Below are 24667 nucleotides of genomic sequence, written 5' to 3' on the forward strand. Positions count from 1 at the left end.
AAAGCTCATGGGATAAGGAGCCTGCCCACAGAAACCACCACTCCCACCCACAAGAGGGGCACTGGGACCTTGGCCCTTGCCCACATACACTGGATGCATTTGCTGGCAGGGGCTCGTGGGAATTGTAGTCCATGGACATCTGGAGGACCACAGGTTGACTACCCCTGTTCTATTGCAGTCACAGAACCGCAACTGGCAGAGCAGCCATATCCACCTCCGCCCTAGCATTTTGCTAGCCCATTTCAAAGGAAGAATGATATATACCAGCTTGGAGCTATGAGAGAAATCCCAAGAGAGGCAGGCACACGTTTCCAATATGACCTTTATTGAGCACAAACTGCTGTGACTGCTTTACATCGAACAACAAAAGGTTGCATACTGTGCATGTCAAGGTAGGTTCTCCCATGAACAAAAAGTCCCATCTTAATTGCACCAGTGAGGTAAACATAATAATTATTAAGTAGCTTAAGGCTAGGAGAATTCTGGGTGGTTGGTTGTGGGGTTGTTTTTTTGTTTTTTTTCATTCACTTATTATTGTTTGTTTGTATTTGGCTCAGTTGGTTCTTTGCATAATACATCTTAAGACATTCCTCAGAAATGTCCCATCAGCAGCTTAGGAAATTCAGCAACTTCCTCTGTAAGGATAACAGCTCATGCATTTTATTTTATAATTCCCCAAGTTCGGCAGAGGGAGTGCATCTTGGGCTTGCATGCATTCCTCCCCTCCAAACCCTGGGTATTGCACAAAAATAAATCAAAAATAAAATAGAGTGTTTTTGGAGACGTCACGAGAGAACCCTTTCTGCTTTGAAGCTGTCACTTTCATGCATTTTGCAGCTGTCATATGGCTTAACCTTTTGCACCGACCCAAGCTCTTTTGAAGGGAAAAATTGATTATCCTAGTCACTCTCTTTAACTTCTTTCACTACAGCATGTGAAGTGACCTTCTCTATCTTCTTGGTGGACACCAGTTTCTCAGCAACTGTTTCTTCAAGCTCTTCTACCTTCTGAGTGACAGTCACTGATTTTGTGATGTATGTGGTTGTCCCGTCATCCCCTTCACTAGTGATTTTCTCTACTTTTTTGGTTACCACAACTTTCTCTTCACTCTTCCCCTTCTTCTCCTCTTCAGATGGGCTAATATCCAGGCCATTGGTGACAACGCCTTTGTCTTCTTCTTCCACTTGCTTGGCCTCAGAGCCCTCCTCCTCTTTCTCGTCCACCTCTCCATTTACAGCGATGTCTTCTTTTGTGGATTCCTTTGATGCCTTCTCAATTTTTTCTTTCTTCTCTTCTTTGGGTTCTTTCTCAGTACCAACTTTTGCTGCTTTGGAAGCTGGGATAGCCTCTTCTACTTCTTCTTTCACTGGGGACCCTGCTTTTACTGGGGATGGTGCTTTGTCTGGTGTACTTGCCTTCTCTGGAGTGCCAGCTTTCTCTGGGGATGCTGCTTTGTCTGGTGTACCTGCTTTCTCTGGAGAACCCTTCTCTGGAGTGCCAGCCTTTTCTGGAGAACCCTTCTCTGGAGTGCCAGCCTTTTCTGGAGATCCCTTCCCTGGAGTGCCAGCCTTTTCTGGAGATCCCCTCTCTGGAGTGCTGGCCTTTTCTGGAGACTCCTTCTCTGGAGTGCTGGCCTTTTCTGGAGTGCCAGCCTTTTCTGGAGACCCTTTCTCTGGAGTGCCAGCCTTTTCTGGAGACCCTTTATCTGGAGTGCCAGCCTTCTCTGGAGAACCTTTTTCAGGAGTACCAGCTTTCTCAGGAGAACCTTTCTCTGGGGTACCAGCTTTCTCTGGAGAACCCTTTTCTGGGGTTCCAGCTTTTTCTGGTGAATCCACTTTCTCAGGTGAGCCTGCCTTCGCTGGAGACTCTGACTTTTCTTCAGCTTCTTCCTCTCCAGCATCCTGCTCATCTTCCTTCTGATCTTTACTTTCGCCTTCAGCTTCTTTCTTCTCCTCTGCCTCTTCTGCTGCAGGAGATTTTGGTGGGGATTTTGGTGGAGATGTTTTCACCTTTTCTACTTTCTCTGGTGCAATGACTTCCTCCACTGCTCCTTCAGCTTCCTGTTCTTCCTTGGTTTCCTCTTCAGTTTCCTCTGCTTCTCCCTCACCTGCCTCCTCTTCTCCTTCTTCCTCACCTTCGTCCTTCTCACTCTTTTCCTCTTCTTTTTCAGATCCTCCTTCTTCTGCTTCATCAGATTTTGCATCCTCCTCTTCCTCGGCACCTTCCTCTTCTCCTTCTTCTTCCTCTGCTTCTGGGGCGGCTGCTTCAACTTCAGCTTTAGCCTCGGCTATGATTTCTTCTTCCTCTGCTTCTCCTTCCCCTTCCTCCTCTGCCTCTTCCTCTTTCTCTTCTCGTGGTGCTCCGGCAGCCAGTTCTTCAGCCATAGCTGCCAAGGCTTCATCCAGTTCAGATTTCTCATCCTCTACTTTTGTCTCCTCAATTATTTCTTCTACAAACTTGTGCTGGACCTTTAGTTTTGGAGCTTCAACTTTTGATTTCTGTATTTTGCTACTTGTTATTGTTACAGAGGGCTGCCTGTGTGTAAACATTGGCCCAGTGATGCTTCCAGAGAAGGCACTGAATCTTGTCTCTTCACCCTCAAGAAGTTTCCTAGAGGAATAAGAAAGGAAAAATTAACACGGATCACTCTGATCTGGAGCTGAGGATGAGAATGAGCAAGTACCTCAGCAAGTCTCATGATACACCTCCCCCCCCCCCAAAAAAAGTATTTTTTAGCAACTGGGAGGTAGAATCCTCAAATAACTTCCCACACTGGGCAAATCTCATCCTTCTATTGAACAATTTTGCTGACATGGATGGAAGAGGTAGCAGAAGAGGATGGGAATAGACTGTATTTTCGGGGTCTGTAACCATTCACCTGGGAGACAGCCCCTTAGACCAACCTTTTTCAACCTTTTGATTATGGAGGTACCTCTGAAATATTTTTCAGGTTTCAAGATACTATGGAGATGATATCAGCAGGCCATACCCTCTCCATCATCCCCATATGCAAATCTGGAAGGGGATGAAATTTAAATAAGACAGATATCTATCGATTTCACATATAGTTTCCATTTAAAAGATTTTAAAGCTATGTTTATTTAGGTGTTCATTCCTGGCTTTTTATCCCGTTCTCATGGCCTCTAGGAAGCTTATAAGACTGGCTGAATTACATATGACCAAAACTCTAGAATTCTCTCTACACAGGGACTCTTTCTGTTGCCGTCTTTCACCAGGAAGGTGAAAACTCCTTGCTGCTCAACATTTCAACTGCTTTTATGTTTTAATGTCTAATCTAGCTCCGGTTTTAACTGTTTTAATGATTGGTGTTGGTTTTAATGGGTTTAAAGATGTGATTTGATTGTGTAGGTTGTTCACTTGTGAGCTGCCTTGATAGCCCTTGTGAGGGCAGAAAGGCAAACTAAAATGAACACGCTTGCTAAAACTCATTCAGCCCATCGGGGTCCTTTGAAGGCATCAAAACTGCTAATCTGAAAAGGCTCATAACAACAGGGGTGGAAACCTAGCAATGTTTACTGTCAAACAGAAACCTGGAGAAGCCTAGGTTCAAATCTCACCTGTGATGCTCCATCAGTGACCTTGGGACAGTTTTTCTCTCTCATCCTAACCTCATTAACAAAGTATTCTGCAGATTAAATTAGGAGAACATGGAGGTAGGGTTGCCAACAACCTGGAGGAAAAAAGCGCTGCCCTTTTAATAGAGACTTAATGGGATATTAGCCTCTTGTGGCGCAGAGTGGTAAGGCAGCCGTCTGAAAGCTCTGCCCATGAGTCTGGGAGTTCGATCCCAGCAGCCGGCTCAAGGTTGACTCAGCCTTCCATCCTTCCGAGGTCGCTAAAATGAGTACTCAGCTTGCTGGGGGGTAAACGGTAATGACTGGGGAAGGCACTGGCAAACCACCCCGTATTGAATCTGCCATGAAAACGCTGGAGGGCATCACCCCAAGGGTCAGACATGACCCAGTGCTTGCACAGGGGATACCTTTACCTTTAATGGGATATCATAACCAAAATCTTCACATATGAAGCCTCTGCTCAAGGGGCATGCCATTTCTCTACATAGATGCTGCCTTGCAACTCCCAACTGTCCCCTTTACTCTCTCTCTTTTCCTTTATAGTATCCTCTTTACCCCTTTGGCTCTATTTATGCCTTGGGAGGGGAAGGGGTTGTGAATGCACCTTATTTATTTAGATTAATAAGGTATTTCATTTATTTTATATGGTGTTTTATGAAAGCTGAGCGATTCTGGAGGGAAGGGTTAATAATAATAACAGTTATTATATTGTACTACACAGTTAACATTGTTCAATATTGTATACCTATGTAAAACTTTACATTTTAAAATAGGATGTACATATAAAAAAGAAAACTAGGCAAAATGAGGGAGAAGTCATTTGTGGTTATAGTTCTATTACAGGCTAAGGTGTGAGGAGGGGGGATTTCCATTGTCTACCACTAAAAGGGACTGAGCAGTAATGTGTTTGACATTATTTGCAGCAATTTCTCTTCCCTTTTTAGATAGATAATTTTTCAAACGTAATTGCATATAGTTTCCTTTCCGAACACTTATACATTTAAATTATTTATTTATTTCATTTATGCCCTCATCCCCCCCCCCTCCCGGGGACACAAAGCGGCTTACATTCTCCTCTCCTCCATTTAATTCCCACAACTACCTTGTGAGGTAGGCTAGGTTGAAAGAGTGCGACTGACCCAAGGTCACCCAGTGAGCTCCCATGGTACCATGGGAGTGGTGACCGGAACCTGGGTCTCCCAAACCGTAGTGCAGCACATGTAACCACTACATCACACTGGCCCTCATATGTTACAAAACAAGACAAATAGTGTATTCATATCCTTGGTCTGAAATTTTAAAAAAATAACTTAAAATGGAACTCAAAATGAGTCAGCATTGACTGCTAACATCCCTTGCTTCTGCTTTGATTCCTGATAGGTAATGGAATACGGAATATTTGTTTCTTGTCTATGCTGTCTGGGTGAAGATATCTTGGTCCTGGTTTAATGGTGGGTTTTTAAGATGCTAAAAATTCATATGGCTTCACAAGAAAGTGATTAATACTGTGGTTCTATGCAGTTTTCAGCCATCGTAGACTGGAGTAACTGCATAGGACTGTGCTGTACGAGTGGATTTTACTCATAATTAACATATGGAATTCAGTGCCACCAGATGCTGAGATGACAGCAGGCTTGTCTTTCGTAGAGGACTAGTCACAGAGAATAAATTTGTTAATGACTATTAGCCAGAATGAAATGAATACCAGTTGTTGGGATTGTAGGTGAGCAACAGCAAGAATGGTCTGTAATTGTCACCCTGCCTGTGAATTTCTTGGTGGTGTTTGGTTGGACAAGGTGGGAAACAGGATACCGGGTTAGGTAGACTTTTGGCCTGTAGGGTTCTTCTTATCTCCCTTTTTTACTTGGAAGTGGATCCCATGGATTTCAGTAGGACACTCCCAAATAAAGAAGTAACCTCAAATGTCCAATGATTGAGCCTGGAGTAGTGCAAGCTTGCTCAGTAGCACCATATTTATTTTTAAGAACATGGCTGCCTATTACAGTCGGTGAGAATTTTGGCCATGGCTGACTTAAAGGGAGTGGGGCATGAATTGCTGGATTCTACAAATGTCTCCCCTGCATCTTGCTTCCCAAAGAAGGCATCTTGCTTCCCACCCAAGGAAAGCCTCCAGGAAACTGAGGGGTCTTATTTAGAGCCAGCTTGGTGCAATGGTTCAGAGTAGCAGCCTCTAATCTGGAGAAAAGGGTTTGATTTCCCACCTCTCCACATGCACCCAGCCGGGTGACCCTGGGCCAACCTGCAGTTCTCTCAGAGCTCTCTCAGCCCCACCTACCTCACAGGGTGTCTATTGTGCTGAGAGGAAGGGAAGGCAATTATAAGCCGCTTTGAAACTCCTTTGGGTAGTGAAATTCAGGGCACAAAAAAACAGGTCTTCTTATTCTTCTTCCACCACCCCACTCCCTGTAAGATGCAGAATCCCTAAGCAAAATTAAAACAAAGCAAAAATTAACACAGTGGATGCCCAGAACTAAAGAGCCCAGTGGAAACAACTCCTGCCTGCCTGTTAAGACTGAGCCACAAGCCAGAAGGACGATCGGAGTGAAAAAATTCCTGAGCTAGAGCCCTGTCGTCAGCTTAGCCACTGTACTCTGCCATCGCTCCGCACAGGTTGTCCACAAGAGGAAAAAAGAAGAGTTGGAAAGTTGGCTTTTATACCCCGCTTTTCACAACCCAAGGGAGTCCCAAAGCGCTTTACAACTGCCTTCCCTTCCTCTCCCCACAACAGTCACCCTGTGAGGTAGGAGGGGCTGAGTTTTCTCAGCTGCCTTACACATAAAGGAAGCGATTCAGGTGTGAAACAAATGTCCAATGCCATCCCCCTTGTCATACCCCTGCCCCATCAAGGGGCCTAGAGATCCACGTGCCCCAATCGAAGGGACACAGGGAATTGCATCAAACCATAAAGCACAACCCCCAATAACCAAGCGACCAAAATAAGTGAGCATTTTCCCCAGGTTCCCAATTCTGTTAAGAAGCCAGCAGCAGTACCACACTCTTCTTCGAAACCTTATTGAACAGTGAATCCTCACAACCCAGCTTGAGCAAAAGGCTTAGATGTCAACTTGCAATGATGACATCTGAAATCTGTGGTAAACCAAAAAGGGAATTGGGGGAGGACAGGTAAGGTTAAGAAAAGCATTTCCTATGCTAACAGTCAGCATCCCTTGAAGGATTCCAAGTACCGGTGTTTAGCTTCCCCCCTCCCTCCTGCAACGGAGCTGCAGTGCCCAAATCTGCCACCTCTGCAGCATTTCCACTGTACCTGTATGCGGCAATCTCAATATCAAGAGCCATCTTGACATTGAGGAGGTCCTGGTATTCCCTCAAGTGGCGAGCCATTTCCCATTTTGTACCTCTCAGTTCGTTTTCCAGCTGCTGAATCGTCTCCTGCAAACAAGACACAAACGATTCTTCATAAATATGAATGCTTAATATTATCAATTATTATATATACATTATATATGCATAGTACAGCCAGGAAAGCCTAGAGACATTTGGAGGTGGTTTGCCATTGCCTGCCCCGGGCAGAGTTTCCTGAACAAGTGAGAGTTAATAATTTTTTATATATTTTTAAAGGTTAAACATTTATCAGGTAATATGAACATATATTGTCATGTCAACCCACCACCTGCTCAAAAATGGTCAATAATCAGCCTGGAGAGGGGTGAAAGGGAAGGGGCCCTGGGTGGGTGTGTGCACAGCTATGCTTCCCAACCATATTCTGCATGATCACACCACTTCTGGGGTTTCTGGAAGCCTGAGGAATGGTTCAGGGGTTTCTCAATGGTGAAACAGCTGAGAAAGGCTGGCATAGAATACTGAGAGGGACTTCAATTATAACTTGGTAGCAGCCACTCTTATGAAGGAAAGGAAACACAATCCAACATGATCCTTGCTCTGTTCGGAGTCCAGCTCTCCATCCCAAACACCAATAGCCCACTTCTCTTTCTGTCATCTTGAGCTTTGAATATGCAAACAAGAGGCACGTGCCGATTCAGCAATCAATGTGACTGCTTCTCAGCTGGGCATAAGACTCTCCCTTGAAATCTTAGTTAAAAGCTAAACATCATAAGTCAGTTGACATCAAGCACTGAAACGTATGTTCAAAGGTACTATGCATCTCAGAGAGACAGCTTGATTTAGTGGTTAAGAGCACTGACTTCTAATCTGGCCAGCCGGGTTTGATTCTCCGGTCTTCCACATGCAGCCAGCTGGGTGACCTTGGGCTCGCCACAGCACTGAGAAAGCTGTTCTGACCTGGCAGTAATATCAGGGCTCTCTCAGCCTCACCTCCCTCACTGGGTGTCTGTTGTGGGGAGAGGAAAGGGAAAGCAATTGTAAGCCAGTTTGAGAGTGTTTCAGATAGAGAAAAGTGGCATATTAGAACCAACTCTTCTTCTTCAGTAATATCAGGGCTCTCTCAGCCTCAGCCTTTTATTTGAAAGCAAGCTCCACTAATCATGTTGAGGAAAGATGCTTTCCATATGAAGGTGTTTCTGATACTGGTGGCTTACTGAAGTCAATTGAATTCAGGTGCCCTTTGATCCAAGCCGCTGTTCAAAAATCTGAAATTGATGAGATCAAATACCCATGGCCATGGCCATAAATAGAATACAAAACTTTGCAGGAAATCCAGTCGCTAAATGATCATAATTCAGCATGGAGGTTTTAAATCAGATATTTTGCTGGACTTGCAATAAAGTTCTGTATTTTATTGCTGCGCTTTTCCTTCTAAGGACACAGTCACTATTGTGCTGAAATCGATAACAAAATGTGAACACCTCTCATCAGAGTTGCTTATCCAATCATTTGAGAGTAATAAATAGAGGGGAAAGGGGATAAAAAAGGTTTAAAATATTTTCCTGGTCAAAATAAATGTACATTAACATCCCATTTCTAGACTTATAACCTAGGTCCAAGCAGAACAAATTTCCCAAGCCTGCAAGAAAAAAGAAAATCTCCTGAATGTTGAAACACTTTTTAGAATTGCTTTTTGCCAAGGGGGAGCTTAACAGTTTCTCTCTTGCCATGTGTTAAATGGGGCCTCCATGTTCAGAGGCACTATACCTCAGAATGAAAAAAAAGGGATGGATGGTAATACTAAGGAAGGGCTCCTTCTCTGTGTCCCTGCAGGGGGAGAGGAGTTCATAACATCTGACGGACACTTTGGAAGACTAGATCCTGGACCAGACGGGCCGTTGGTCTGTTCTAGGAGAATTCTTCTTTTGCTCAAAACAAGTTCCTCCCACATTTCTGGGATGATGTCTGTCTGTAAGCCCAAAGACATATTTTCTGTGCTAGAAGGTTCTGTCATTGGGGGAAGAAATGGTCAAAAATGTTTTTTTTATTATTTAAAGGAACAAATGAGCCATATGTATCATGGTCTCCCTGTTGTGTTTTGATGGTCCCAGTGCCTATTCCTGAAAAATTCCACTAAATTCAGTCCCTGTTTCAAACTTGAACGGCAAGGTTAAATGCTGGAGATTTTCTTTATGTGGAAGCATCCTTTCCATCAGAAGCAAAGTGATAACTTTGCTCCGTATGAAGGAATATTATATCCCAGGCTGAGCAGAGAAGCCAACAGGAGTCAGATTTCTGCTTTGCCTGCATTGCATATTTTGGCAGCGTTTTGCTGACTTTTGCACCGGTGCTTGCATTGTGCGGACATCTGTGATATCGTTGGCCACATTTCATACCATTTGTCTTTTGATTCAGCTTCTGATTCAATTTTGCAATGCCTAATTTTATGGGGTGGGGCACTTTGCCCCCTGTCCAGCTTCATTCTTCGTGCTGCAGTAAGAATATCGGAAGGGCTGCACTGGCAGGACCATTTTACGGCCCCCTCAGTGCTAGCAACTTCTGCATTGCAGAACTTCTGGGGGGGGGGGCAAAAATCCTCCACTTCTGACACTTGGTCGCTTGGCTCGTTTAAGATGTATTCTTATCCCCCACCCCACCCAGACTGCTCCCTGGAGAGCAGACAAATCCTTCCTGCATTGGCAGAGATGATCCACAAATCTGCAGAGTCACCCTGGTGGAAAAACTGACTTGCCCTTTCCTATGGCCAAGAAGAAGAACTGGGTTTTTTAAAAACCTCCTTTCTACTTCTTGAAGGAGTCTCAAAAGGGCTTACGATCGCCTACTCTTCCTCTTCCCACAACAGACACCCCGTGACCTAGGTGAGGCAGAGAGAGCTCTGAGAGAATTGTGACTGGCCCAAGGTCAACCAGCTGGCTGCCTGTGGCAGTTCTCCAGATTAGAGGAGATTCTCCAGATTAACCCCTACACCAAGCTGGCTCTGAAAGAAGAGTGGAGAATCAAAGGAGGACTGTTCACCTCTTGGTGCGGGATGGCTTTGTTTTGACTAGTGGCTCAGCACAAACAGTTGCTGCATTGCAGAAGTTCATTAGGCAGGAGCACAAGGGCATTTTGCAGCCGCTGCTTATCCCAGGCCAGGTGGCTGAAGGGACCTTCTTTACGTTTTGATCCATTCTGTAAAAAGTCTCCTGCACTAGGCTCAGCGTCAACCAAACAGCACAGTAATAGGAATAATTATCATCATTTGACTTTTATTATTATTATTTGATGATCTATTATTATTATTTAATGATCTATCTTACAGCACTGGCTTTGTCTTTCAGACACTCTCCCCCCCATAATTTGATGCCGTGCAATGCTTGTCATCCCTCTCTTATATGTAGCATATAGGGTCAGGCATACGGTCATGTCTCTAGAACGCCCAACAAGACAGCCAAATAATAGCCATAGGTCTTGGAACACATGAGATGCGCCATTTCCTCCTGAGGTAGGCGTCCAAGGCGTAGCTCCTTTTACAGCAAAACAAGGCCACTGGACTGAATAGGACAGGGGTCATCAAACTGTGGCCCGCCAGATGTCCATGGACATCTGGAGGGCCACAGTTTGACGACCCCTGGAATAGGACGACGGTCAAGGTTCTGGGGGTGGCAGGGCTGGGGCAAGATGGTCAGCATTTAGTGGCGCAGAGAAGTTTGGCGGAGAGATCTCGCCCGCCCGCTCTCCTCTTCCGCCCGCAGCCAGTTCTGCGGAACTTCCCAGCCTTTTCCGCGCACCGCTCGAGACTTATTCCTGCTCCGCATTGGGACGGAGCTCCCCATGCAGCGGAAACCAAAGCTACGGCATCCACTGCCGCCTCCGCTCGGGCCAGCGGACTTAAGCCTGGGGAAGGGGGATGCGTCAGTCTCCAAGGCGCCGTTGATGATGTTGCCCTAGTCGCGGTGCGGGGCCAGGGGAGACTCCTTTGGGCAGCGCTTTCCCACCACCTAAGCTAAATCCTCGAAAGAAATCTTTATTTGCAGCGGAATCCTCTTGCACGAGGGGCAGCTCCACACTCCCACCAAATCCCCTCGGCAGGGGAAGTGGGTGGGGTGGAGGCTCTTTTTTTTGGGGGGGGGGGTAATTGGTCGGCTCTTTTATCTCCCTCCCTCCCAGGTGGACAAGCAGTCTGTCCCCCCCATTGCTCCCCCCTGGAGAGATCAGAGATTAGGAGGCGCCCGTGTGCCAGCTCACTTCCCGTCGCCCCGCCCTCCATCCCAAGTGTGCCGGCATCGTGAGTAAGCATCCGTTGATGAAGAGCTCTGGGCCATGCAAACGCTCCGAAGGCCCTTTTCCTTGGGAGGCCGGTCGCTGCCTCCACCCCCCACCCCCCGTTCGGGTTCTGTTTCCCATCCCCTGGCAAGCTTTCCGCAGCAGCGCCCTGGCCCCGCCCGCTCACCTTGCAAGGGTGAGCAGGGTCTTCTTCTTTCGCCCCTCCCCTGTATTTCAATTGGAGGGCTCACCGCCCCCCCGCCCGGCCGCCTTCTTTGTCGGGAGGCAGCCCCCGATTCCGCGCAGAGGCAGGCGAGACACCCACACCCCCTTTTGCCAAAGCCGATTGGGAGAGGGAGACCGCAAGCTCCTCCCCTTCGCTTCGGGGCTCCTCCCCCCCACCCACCCACCCACCCTTGCCTTTTCTTCGTCCGGCAGCAGGAAGGCTCCCCTCCCCTCCCCGGGGGTCCTGCGGGGGACTTCCCTCCGCTCCGGGCTGCCGGGCAGGCGCCTACCTGGTAGGTGGAGAGGTCTTGGTTGTGGCGCTCCTCGATGTCGGTCAGCTGGCGGTCGAGGGACTCCTTGGTGCCGCGGACGGACTCGAGCTCGATGCTCTTGGCCTGCAGCTGGCGCCGGTACTCGGCGATCTCCTCCTTGGCCGAGCGGATGGCCTCCTTGTTGGCCTCGGCGGCCTCGGTGAGCTTGGCGTAGCGGCACTTGAACCACTCCTCGGCCTGGACCATGTTCTGGTCGGAGTGGCACTCGAGCTGCGAGCGGATCTCCTTGAGGGCGGCCGTCAGGTCGGTCTTCACGTAGTCCTTGCGCTCGACGGTGACGTGCGAGGCCTGGATCTGGGCCAGCAGCTCGGCCACCTCTTCCTCGTGGTTGCCGCGCAGGAAGGCCACCTCGTCCTGCAGGGACTGCACCTTCTTGTCCAGCTCGACCTTGACCAGCGACGCCTCCTCGACGTCCTTGCGCAGGGCGCGGATGACGGCCTCGGTGTCGTCGCGGAGGCGCGCCTCATCCTCGAAGCGCTCCTTGAGGCGCTGGATGTCCTCCTCCAGGTGCTCCGAGTCCAGCTGCAGCGCCGCCTTCTCGTGGCTGACCTGCTCCAGGCCGCAGCGCAGCTCCCGCAGCTCCTGCTCGAAGGCGTCGCCCAGCAGCGAGCGGCCCGCCTGCTTCTGCCGCAGCGCCCCGATCTCGCTCTCCAGCGCCTGGTTCTGCTGCTCCAGCGAGTGCACCTTCTCGATGTAGCCGGCGAAGCGGTCGTTGAGGCCCTGCAGCTGCTCCTTCTCGTTGGCGCGGCTCAGCTTGAAATCCCCGCCGCCGCCGCCCCCGCCGCCTCCGCCCCCGTTGAAGAGCGACGACTGGCTCAGCTCCAGGCTCTCCGAGGAGCTCAGCACCGTGGAGCCGTACGAGGTCCGCGGCGCGCCCAGGTTGCGCTTGTAGGACGACGAGACGGTGCTGGGCGAGCCCCGCGACCACGACTGGGAGCGGAAGCCGCTCGACGGCGACATGCTGGCCCGGCTGAAGGCCGTCCGGCTCTCGGCCACCCGCCGGTACGACGGGTTGCTCAGCGGCTCCAGCGTGTAGCTCATCTTGGAAGACTTGGACGACGGGCGCTCGGCGCGGGGATCCCGGCAGCGGGCCCTCTGCGGAAGGCGGCGCTTTATATACCGGCGCGGCACGCGGCCTTCCAAGAGGCGGGCGCCTGGGCGAGACGTCGACCGGGGAGGCGGGGCGGGCGGCCTCGGGCCCCGCCCACGACTAAGCCCCGCCCCCTCCCCGCCGCTCATCCCTGGGCCAGACGCCCCCGAGTCCCAGGCCTGCCCTGCCTTGTCATCCCTTATTCCGTCCTTCCTTCCTTCCTTGGCCACCGTTCCCTTCGTCGCCCCCTCTTAGCTGGAATGCTGAGATCCATTCTTCGCTTCTCCCCTCTCCTTTCCCCCAACCATAACCGGCTTCCCTTCTGCCTTCATTTCTCGCGCCTGTCTCCTGTCCCCCCCCCCCTTGCCTCTTGGCTCCCCTCCCTCCCCCGCCATTCCCCCCTTCTCCCTCCACCGGACACTGCTGGGATCGGAGCTTCTCCCCCCTCCCTCCAGCAAAGAGGCCGCTTGGTCGAAGACGGCGGGATGTGGGGGGGGGGGGTTGGCCTAGGTGTCTGCTGGATCTCTCCTAAGACGACCCGAGCAGGCCGTCTCCGCTGGGGGTTGGGCAGGCAGGTAAGGCGCGTGTGTCTTGTCTGGGGAAAGGCAGGGCGGATTCAGCACCAAGGCCAGCGACGCAGGGAGAAGCCGGCGCGAACAGGGGCCGGGAGACAGAGGGGCGCCGTGGAAGCGAACCGCCCGTGCGAGGGACCTTTGGCGCCCTCAGCCTCCTGCCGGTTGTTTGCGAGGACTTGATAGTCGCGCTTGTTCCCCATCTGCAATGCAGAGCGGCAGAAAGACCCGAAGGGAAGAGCCTTCTTTCCCCTCTGCCTCCTCCTTCAACACCCAGCTTTAGCAGGAGAGAGAAGGCCATTGTAAAAAACCAAAAATACCAGAAAGACTCTAAGCAATTGGCCAAAGTTAAGATCTCTTTCTCGGACCTGACATTGCAAAAGGTCAGACTGGCATGGGGGAGGGGAGATCCAGAGGGAAGGGCCGACTTAGGAGAGACTGGCAACAGAGGAGACCAGAAAAAGCCAGAAGGTTATTGCTTTCTCAAAAGTAGTTTAATGGCAGCATTGAGTGATCTTTATGATATCTCAGAGTGGTGCTTTTTCAATATAACTTTCACTCTCTCTCATCCCTTTCTCCTCTCTCACTTCCTCTGCACCACCCACCTTAAGTTATTACGCCTCTCACCTAGCACATTCAAAAAGACATGCCTGGTTTCCTTGCAGCTCTTTGGCTCATCTTTGACATGCAAAATATAAACTGCTTTTTAAAAATATATATAATGTAGACACCAGTCCATGCACCACTGGTGTTATAGCCACTCCCCTCTCCCCCACTGAAATAACTACAGCGTCAAACTGCTCAGGAACTGGATCATTTGTATAATGCTAGCAACAACCGATGGGACTAATTGTATTCAGAAAGGGGGTTGGCGTGTTGTAAATCACTGTATAAAGTGAGAATTAACTGCTGAATTACTAGCACCCCGTGTTAAAACCAGCTAGTCCGGATACCCTCTGTGCAGCATGTCTCTTTGCATCACTTTACTCCCAAGCAGGTGTGCATATAGTTTTGTATCCCTGCAGCTTTCCCTTTGGGAGGGTCTGCTGGTCTCTTGTTTAATTCTTAGCTCAGATGCTACTGACTTGTTTCATGGTGGGTCTCTTCCCCCCTCTCAAAGTTGGAAGGGCAGGCATAAACTTTGCAAGCCCATCAGGAAGCTGAGGCTGCCGTTGGCTCATTGATATGATGTTGTCATAGAACTGCAGTGCTGCAGTCAGTGGGAAAAGGCAGCAAGCCCATCTGGAGTCTGCTGAGGTTCATTTGCAGCCACCATTTAAGTTTCTTGCCGCTGCTTATATATGGTTACAGAAGTCATTTTAAGGGTCATACAGTTTGTTCTATTTGGGGGGTATAGTCGTCTGATTTTTAAAAAATTTCAGTTAGACTTGTGTGTTGCGGGGGGTTGTCTTTGTAGGAAGAAAACTTACAGCTGCAGGTTCTACAATAAACTATTTACATATAAGGAATACATCTGCATTACAAGTGACATCATAATGTCAAGTAGCAAGATCACTAAAGCTGTGATCTTTTACCCTGGGGAATAGGTCCTACCAAAGGCATTGGGGCTGGCTTCTGAATTTGGATTGCACAACTGAAACCACACTCCTGGTGCTTATTTAAATAAACGAATAACCATAATCCTCACCACACTTACTTGACTGTAAGCTCTGCTTAAACAAGGAGATCTTGTTTCTACATAAACATGCATAAGGCTGTTAAACCAAACTCATCTAACCCCTTGCAAGTTACTGCAGATTTGGATGTAGCTGGCCCTTCGTGTTTGCTCACAAGTAAGGCTCATGGCGTTCAAGTGTAACTTCTGCTTATGATGTCAGCTTAAACTTGTATAAATTTATCCAAATTAATTGATTTGTGAATGAAACGTCTGTTTTGTTTTTTGATGTGTGCTTGAATACAGAATACAGAATGCCATGAAGAAGGATAATATACAGGGGGGGGAGCTTTGCAATGGAGGGTGGCACTTAAATGCAGAGAAGTAAACTGATGCTGCAGAAGAGTCCTGGATCCCTAGCTTGCTTTTGCAACCCAGTTTATTTCATTGCATTAAGAGGTCTGATGTAAAGATTGCTTGAAAGTCAGTCTAATATAAACAAATTAGCTTAATTTATTACATTTTTTGACATTTGAAAATGCCTGTTTGTCCAGTGATTTCTGTGCAGTTGTGTCCATAGCCCAGCCCTTTCCACTTGGAAGAGGATAACTGTTTTAAGGGCTGCTAACCCACATTCTTACATGAAGTCTCATTAAAGGTGATCACTGCTTAAAAACCAGTAGACTGCAACTTATTGCAGTGAGGAAGTAGACATTGATATTAAATGTCTATAGGAAGTAGCTGCACGGAAACAAAACAGACCGGATTTATGACTCCTTTGACATGATCTCTGCTCTTTCAAAATGGCTGGGAATTAAGTCCTATGGCTCTCTGAAGGTAATCTGAAGGTTAAAGTGAACGCGTGGGATGTTCCCAGGTAACTTCAAAGAAAGTGGTTCCTTTTAAAAATATCATTGGCTGTGATCCTGCATGCAGTCTGCCTGCATAAATCCTGTTGGCTTCACTGGGATTTAAACAGCTTAGCTGTGTACACAATCGCAGTTAATATTTGTTGCATTTATAGAGACTGAACCACTTTTGTTTCCATATATTAAAAAAATTCATTTACTTGGAGTAAAACCCCTGCGGTTGAAACAACCTGCCTTCCAATCCTAGGATTTTCATATTTTAAGATATGCAAAAAAGAACAAGAAAGAGGAGGAAGCCCCTATTCAAATACAAACAATGCCTTTTATGCAGAGACAAAGGAATGTTTTGTTTCAGTGGAAGACGGTAGAAAACCAATGCAGTTGTTTGCAGCTCTATTGTTTAATGTAAACCATGATGGGGAACTGGAACATCCTGCCATGAAGATGCTTAATTTTGCTTCCCAGTGGGAGAATAAAATGAGGGGAGTCTTTTGCTACTAATTTTTCATTTGCTATTAGTCACATCCTTTGGGAAGATCTTCCACTCATTGTTCAAAAGGCCCTGTCTTGCTCAGTTTTTCCAAAGTCCTGCAAGGCTATTCTATCTGACAGGCAGCCAATCTCATCAGATCTTGGAAGCTAAACAGGGTCTGCCATGGCTTTGACTTGGGTGGAAGACTATCAACAACTGTCTGCGTTGCTCTACAGAGGAAAGTAATGGTAAGTCACCTCTGCCCACCTCTAGCCTTGAAACCCCCCCTAGGGGTTCATTATGAACTGCTTGCAACTTGATAGCAGTTAATTATTCATCTGGGATGGCCAGGCTAGCCTGATCACTTCATCAGATCTAGGAAGCTAAGCAGGGTCTGCCCCAGGTTTGTACTTGGATGGGAGACCACCAAGAAAGCCCAGGGTTGCAATGCAGAGGCAGACAATGACAAAGCATCTCTGTCTTTTACCTTGAAAACCCAATGGAATTGCCATCAACTGGCTATGGCTTTATAGCACTTTCCACTGCTTGTATAACAGGCTTAGCTTGCCATGTTTCATGGTTGGTGGTTTGTTGTGCAAACTGGATATTGTCGTGTTTCCATTGTAGATCGCCCTGAACTTGTACTTTTTTAAAGCTAATTATCAGCCCCTGGTGACTGCTTTGAAGATGGGGGAGGGCAACTCTGGGAAAGTTTTATCATTCTCCTTCTTTGTCTCTTTCGTGATTTAAATGGCCCCTCCAAACCTCTGAATAGCTCTGAAGAGCACAAGCTGATTTAGAACTTGTACTTGCCCCCCCCATGCAGAACTAATTGCTACTTTGAAAAGGCAATGGGAAAGAGTTAAAAACACTGAGACACAGAAGCACCCACCCGGGGATGCTCATTAGAAAAAAATGTAATAAATATCCTAATAATAAATTTGGTCCTTGGGGCAATAATATTTCATTTTATTTATCTCTCACTTCTTCCAAGCATACAGTGATTTACAGGGAACCAAACCACATAATAAAGGCCACCCTTTGCCATATGCTGATGTTGTTTTGAGTGCCAGACCGGAACTTGGAAGGCTTGGGCTCAAATCCCCACTTATCCATGAAGCCTCATTCAGTTACTCCCACAGTGTTCTTGATGGCATAAAACGAAGGCAAAGAGAACCATGTACACCCCGCTGTGCTGCTTGGAGAAAGGAGGGAGACAAGTGCTATAGAGAACATATTCAGATCAGAGTAAAATGACATCATCCCAATCTCCCCCCAAAATATAAAACTAGACCCCACCAATAACTCAATCACTTTTCTGGGTCCAGTAGAAACACTCCAAAATCACAACATCCAGCTTGGTGTAGTGGTTAGGGATGTTGACTTCTAATCTGGCGAGCTGAGTTCGATTCTGCATTCCCCCCACATGCAGCCAGCTGGGTGACCTTGGGCTTGCTGGAGCACTGATCATGCTGTTCTGACCGAGCAGTAATATCAGGGTGCTCTCAGCCTCACCCACCTCACAGGGTGTCTGTTGTGGGGAGAGAAAAGGGAAGGCGACTGTAAGCCGCTTTGAGACTCCTCCTGGTAGAGAAAAGCGGCATATAAGAACCAACTTTTCTTCTACAAATGGCTATAATAAAAATTCAAACATTCCCTTCCTAGTTTGCCTTGAAGGAAACTTGGTGCCTGGTCAGGGTTCTGCCCTCTCCTTTCCTTCCTGCCTGTGTGAAGCAGGCCTTGATCCCACTGAGAAGGTAGATCTCACACCTTTTGGCATGCAAGGGACTCTGGATTGAGCTCTAAACCTACCTTTTGCCTATTGGTTTTGCAACAGGCAAAGCATACAGGGCATGTTCTCTGAATAATGAGAAGGGTTGGAGACATGGTCACTGGTGCATCTTGGTTCCCCCACTAGAAAACCAGCTTTGCTCAGCTCCATGAGCTTCCCAGTGGACACCGCTTCTTGCAGGATACATGGAGTGATTGGGGAGAAGAAACCTGCTTTCACATCAATCAATAACTTCTTGTTTCAGCAGCTTTAGAAGCTGATTCCAGGGATTCTCAGCTGACTCTTGCTCCTACTGCAGTTTTCTTGGGATCTTGTGAAGATTCAAAATGGATCACTGGCTGCTGCCTCGTGCCTTATTTTCACCACTGGACAGTCAGTAGCACCACCAATGCAGGGAGAGGAGAATTGCTGTGATTGTGAAGTTCTGGAAGGAACGTCAGAAGGAAGCATCTGGGCTGGGCTATGTTGTGGCAGTGACTCAAATATGCTAAGATCTCTGGTGAACCCCTAAGAGCCTCTTCTTCACTGGTGTAATAACTGCATGCCTTTCATGTACTATTTCCATAATGCTGAAAGCTCTAGGATTGCGGGAGATGCCCACAATGCATCTCTTTCCTACTGGGCCAGCTCCCAAGAGGGAGTGATGCTGACATAGGAATGAAATAATCATGAGATTCTCCTAACGATGCACATATGAGCCCTACTGAAGTGTCATCTTGTAATAAGCACATCTTGGCAGAAGAACTCTGCACAGTAGAGAATGTATCCCCCTCTGCTGCATTTAGTTTCCTTGGTCATTATAGCCCCCCACCCCAAGGATCCTTTAACACAGAAAAAGCAGGACCTGCAGACCTAGAACTCTCATGCTCCCCTGGGCTTTCTGGGGGTCCTCCAGTGCTAGGGCCGCCAGCCTTTTGCTGTGCTAGAGGCCCTGGGAGATGCCTTCTCTGTCCCAGATCAAGGGAATCATTTGCAAAACTATGCAACGAATGGAAGCATCTTCCACAGCATGCCATTGGTGCAAGATGGGCAGGCAGCTCCATCTCAAGGACATCAGATTTCATCCTGCTGCCAGTTCTATACCAGAAGACTTGCCTTGACACACACACAAACACACACACACAATACAGCAGTCCTTGGAAGGCCCCATTTCCAAATGCTCAGGTTCATAAAGGCCAGCCTGGCTAGCTTTGATTCCTTCTTTCCCTCTCCTCCACCCACCCACACCCTCACGTGAGCTAAGAAGTCACTCAAAAGGCTTCTGCATGACCAAACCAGACTCAGCCCACCCGCCCGTTCTGGCACAAGGTCATCTTACCCCAGCCAATGCAGGCAGCAAGATCTGTCCCTTCCTTAAAGCGACAAGATTGAATCATTCTGTGAACAAAATTGGACTGGCGGCCAATAAGTGGGAACAGTATGAAATAGAACAATCAATTTTAGCACCTGGGCAGGGCGCTGGAACAGGTTGCTCCTTGAAAGCGATCTCCAGAATAGGGCAGTGAATACATTTTCCATATTAATAAGATATGAGATCTGAATATCATTCCCCAAAGTCGCATGCAAAACCAGGCTTAAGACCATTTTTGAAAAAACACAAAATATGTCCATATCCCCCAAAATAACGGACTTGGCCAAAGACCAGCTCACTTGTCACTGAAATAGTAACCCTGTCTCTGGATTGCACTGTTTCAGTCCGCATGCATCAAAACCAGTGCTTCCACATGAGAATGAACTCCTGCATATAGAAACCTAGCATATACAGGAGAAGGGCTGCTGCTTACCCTGCTTCCTGACATGCTAGATTTCTATCTGTGGGGGATTTTTAAAATTAGGACCCTCCTGTTCTGTGAACTCCACTTGACATCTGAAGAAGTATAGCTTCCCTGATTTGAACACAGCCTCAACTAGATCACGGGCTGAATACAGAACATAACTATTGGATCCAAAGAAGAGCACAAGATTTTTGTTAGTATATTGTGTAAGCACTGCTTTTGCAAAACATGTGGCAAGGTGCCCTCTGGTGGTAAAAGATGGAAAGTAAATATGAGGATTTTATAACTGACAAGTCATGCAGCTGTGTTAAAAATAAAAAAGGACGGATTAATATATTGTTGGAGGGGGGGGGAAACATAAGAAGAACCTTGCTGGATCAGACCATGTACCCTGTCTCCAGCCAGATCCCACAATGGGGTGTTAGGAAATGGATGGTAGATTTATTACCCGTTCTGTGTTTAAGCAAATCTGAACCATTTTCAAAGACTGCAGGGACAGGGTGGGGGTGTTTCCTGTGAAGGCATCTTCCTTATTTACTGAAAAGAGCCAAGGGACCATAACAACAAGGAACATCAGAAAGCTCCACAAGTGGTTTTATTGCCTGTCCCTGTAAGATGATGTGGAGAAACTGGATGCAACCAGGAGCCAGCAGTTGTCATGCTCCTGTGAGGCTTCTGCCACCCTGCCCTACTCCCAGGAAAACAGTGGAAAGAAGAGCACTGTGGGGCACCCCCTTAGGGGATCTGACCAACTTTGTCCAACCTGTCTAATACGTAGCCTGTCTTTAAATGAGAGGTAAGACTATGTTCTGTGCAAATTTGGTACCATTACTGAGGTCCTTCATGTCCTCAAGTGACTACTTTGGGTTTCCTTTTGCTTGGTTAATTGGGCACCACCTGGAAGACTTTGTTTCTGTTCCGAGCATCCTTGCAGGAGGCTGTGGGAGACCCCGTCTTTGCAAAGGTTACTGTGGTCACAGCACTTACCTCTCAGTTATACTCACGGTTGTTAAACCAATACATTTCAAGTTTATGATAAAGTATTGGATATTTTCCTCAAAACTTCATGGCTGTCTGACAAGCCACAAGGGATGCTGTCATTTCCTGACTTGAACCATCCCCAGTTCTCCCCTTAGAAGAATTTAGGAGAGTCATTCCAGGGATACTCCCCCCCCCAAGGAATCAGGTGATCCAGAAGAGCCAATCCTGTACCACAGCCTCTTATAGACCCTCAGGATCCTCCTGTCACCTCCAATCTGGTCACTGGATTGCTGATGGAACTTGCTAATCGCTCTTCTGAACTGCCCCCTCGTCCTGGCTGCTGCTGATCTTACACCTGCCTGGGTGGCTTGACTATGGTGACCTCTTGCTGTGGTGTCTGCTTCATGGGTCATGAATGCCATGCAGGCCCCTTCCTCTGCAGTAGTTGGAACCTCCCCCTGCCAGCGCTCAGGGAGGGGAGGGAGCCCAGACACCTGCAGAACCCCCCAGTCTCCAAAAGCAAATTGCACTCCAAACCTTCTCCCTCCTGCCCTCTAAATTCAATAAGGAAAGCTGACTTTTTAAAACCTCCAAGCAATGGTTTGATATGCTTCAGTTAAGTGTGTGTATTGTCTAGAACAGGGGTAGTCAACCTGTGGTCCTCCAGATGTCCATGGACTACAATTCCCATGAGCCCCTGCCAGTGTTTTCTGGCAGGAGCTCATGGGAATTGTAGTCCACGAACATCTGGAGGACCACAGGTTGACTACCCCTGGTCTAGAAGATATCTGGTCCCAAATCTGTCTACCCAGATCTTCAGCACAGATGTGTTTAACGAGGGGGGGTACTCTGATAGTATGTGTGTATTCCCCAAAAGCATATCTATTTCCAGATTTATTTCTTCTCCTGAATGAGAGTGACAACGGTTGCTGAAGGACTTCTAGAATTTTTAATAAAAGATCCAGGTGCTCAACTTTCATGCACAGCTATGGAATTTTCAAAAGCATTCTGATGCACATTGGCATGCTCACTTGTGCACTGCAGCAGACTACAGAAGCACAGTTTAAATCCCTTAGCATGCATGTGCAGATGCACTAATGAGCTTCAAAACATCTCAGTCATGCAAGTGTTACAGCCCAGAATTTAGGCACAGCACAGCTCAAAGACAGTCTCTTAATGCACTCCAGAGAGTTCAGCCGAGCATCCCTTTCGCTGCCTTTGTGTTCGCATTTCTCTTGATGAAGCCCGGGGAAGGAGGGGCAGCAGCCAGGTACCCCCCATTGTGTATGGAGCAAACACCAGCCAAGAGCTTCCCATCCCCAGCTGCCATCAAAGGGAGGGATGACAGCAGCCAGGCAGACCTGCCAAGAGTCCCCTGCCAGGCCCTTCCTATATTCTATTGTAACAGAGATCTGTATCAGTTTTCAGCTGACAGACGCCATGGGTTTTCTTCTCTTTTCCTCTCCCAATTGGCTCCCAAGAAATCCATAACAAAATAAGGGAAAGCAATAAGGTGAATTCACACAGGCAGGGGATCGGCATGTGAAGGCGGCAGCATCAAGTCTTGCTCAGCATGATGAGCAGATGAGAAGAACTCTATGCAAAACAGAGCGGCATAATAGTTTGGTTAAAGCAAGGAAGATGGAGGAGAAAGAGGAGGAGGAGGAGGAGGAGAGGAGGAGAAGGAGGTTTAGGAGGAGCTGTTTTTTTATGACCTACATCAGCACTTTCTACTCTGGCCAGCAGCTCTCAGGAAAAGCCAGGTCATTCCCAGCACTTGCTATAACCTTAAGGAGGAGATTCCAGGGAATGACAGTGACAACACTTTCCTGGGTAGATTCAAATGTTAGTCTGAAGTAGCACAATAAAATCAGCATCTAGCTGATTTAAGACCAACAAAGATTTATTCAAGGCGTGAGCTTTCGAGTGCAAGCACCCTTCGTCAGACTGCGAACTGATCATCATGCTACTGGACTCTGATTTTATTGTCACACTTTCCTGGAAGTAAGCACCGCTGAATAGAGCTGACTACAATTTTGAGAAGACCTGCTTAGGATTGCTCTCTCAGTCTGGCATCTTTTGAATGCAAAACATGTGTGCTACCACCAAGCCACAAAATGTCAGCATTACCCCCCCCCTCCCAAAGACATAAAGCTGCCTTATACTGAGTCAGGCCACTGACTGTTCCTTTAGTTCAGCATTGCCAACCCTGACGGGCAGTAGCATTTCTCTGGGCAAGGCAGGAGAGATTTTCTCTCCCTAAAACCGGCTATAGTCTTTGACCAGAGATGGAAACTGGATCCTCATGAAAAGACATAGGGTGACCTTGTGCTGGTTGCTCTCGTAGTCTTAAGAGACCTCACAGGGATGTTGTGAAGATAAAATGGAGAGAACCATAAAAGTCCCCCGGAGCTCCTTGAAGGAAGGGCAGGATACAATGTGCTTGACATGCAAATATATGCTCTATACAGAACCACAACCAATCTCAGTAGGGCAAATGGACGAGTTTGTGCAGCGTTTTCCCCCACTCTTTAAACCTAATTGTAAGCACAGATGGAAATATTGAGAACAAATTATTTCAGAAGCATATTTGAATTAAGAGAATTTACTTGAAAACTCCCTTGCCTGGCTGGCTTTCTCTCTCTCCTTGGGAAGCTGCATGCATCCTGCCTCTGTTTGACAGGGGGGGGGGGGGGGAATGAGCAGTGTGTGCGTTTCGCCTGTTCTGTGGAAGGCTAGACATAGGTCCTTCTGTGCTCCACTCTGCTCAGCTCAGGCCTATTCATTATTCAGCGAGGAACCAGACACCCCCACTGGCCTTTTCCTTGTGGCACTTGACTTTTTTCATTTATCGACTCCCCTTTGCCAGAGGGAGATAAAAACGGAGTGCACTTCCCTGAAAAAGATAGCGTTTCGGCAAGGAAGAACCAGGCAAAGAAACATTTCCTCCTGCAACTCTCATTTGTATCTGGGTTAATTGTTCTTCCGGGCGATGCATGCAATTGATCTGTGGAGAGAGAATTGACTGGCTGCAATGACACTGCAGAACAGAGTCCTTCTCTGGGGCAAGGGAAAAAGCAGCAGGCAGGAGGCTACGGAATGCCGTGATTCACAGAGGACTTGCAAGGCCCTGGTACAAACTGATATTTGTTCCCTCCTTCTTCTGGAGGGCAAGCCGTTAAAGCAGAGAGGCGTCTCTCCGTGCACATGTGTCAAAATTCCAACATCGTTTAAATGTAACTGAGTACCGCCCATGCTGATTTTCAGCAGCTTTCGGACAAAGAAAGATCTTTCCCAAACAGCTGCTACCTGAGAGCCTTCAGCTGCAGTTGCTGGAGCGTGAAACTACTTCTACTGAGATACGAGCTCAATAAAATCAGAGTCCAGTGGCACCTTTAAGACCAACAAAGATTTATTCGAGGCGTGAGCTTTTGAGTGCAAGCACTCTTCTGTGAGAAGCTTCATTGTCCCACGTGAGATACCAGCCCATCTAGTTCACCACTGATCACGCTGAGCTGGCAGCGGTTCCTGGGTTTCTGTCATATATAAATACATGAAAGGTCTTGAGGGGAGATTTCCCCCTCCCCCCTCCCTCCCTCCCTCCTCCTCCCCCCCCCCAAAGATTAAAAAATCCCAGTGAAAACAGTGGAAAATTTGGAGAGCACTGAAAAAGAACTTCTAAGAAACAGATCCAGGTTTGTTTGGAATTCATGAAACATTCTAAGCCAGCATAAGATCTCTCTTGCACCAGACATATT

At 47.7% G+C, this 24667-nt stretch overlaps 1 protein-coding gene across 1 annotated transcript; it reads right to left on the bottom strand.

The window, feature by feature from the left end:
- Nucleotides 1–304: 304 nt before the first annotated feature.
- On the bottom strand, nucleotides 305–12858 carry NEFM (neurofilament medium chain). Its single transcript, XM_077305489.1, has 3 exons — nucleotides 11702–12858; nucleotides 6883–7007; nucleotides 305–2610 (listed from the first exon to the last, which is right to left on the bottom strand). The coding sequence occupies exons 1-3, from the start codon at nucleotides 12782–12784 to the stop codon at nucleotides 900–902; spliced, it is 2919 nt and encodes a 972-aa protein (XP_077161604.1). The 5' UTR covers nucleotides 12785–12858; the 3' UTR covers nucleotides 305–899.
- Between the last annotated feature and the right edge of the window lie 11809 nt (nucleotides 12859–24667).

The sequence above is a fragment of the Paroedura picta genome, chromosome 12, assembly GCF_049243985.1.
Source record: "Paroedura picta isolate Pp20150507F chromosome 12, Ppicta_v3.0, whole genome shotgun sequence".
NCBI classification, from domain to species: Eukaryota; Metazoa; Chordata; class Lepidosauria; order Squamata; family Gekkonidae; genus Paroedura; species Paroedura picta.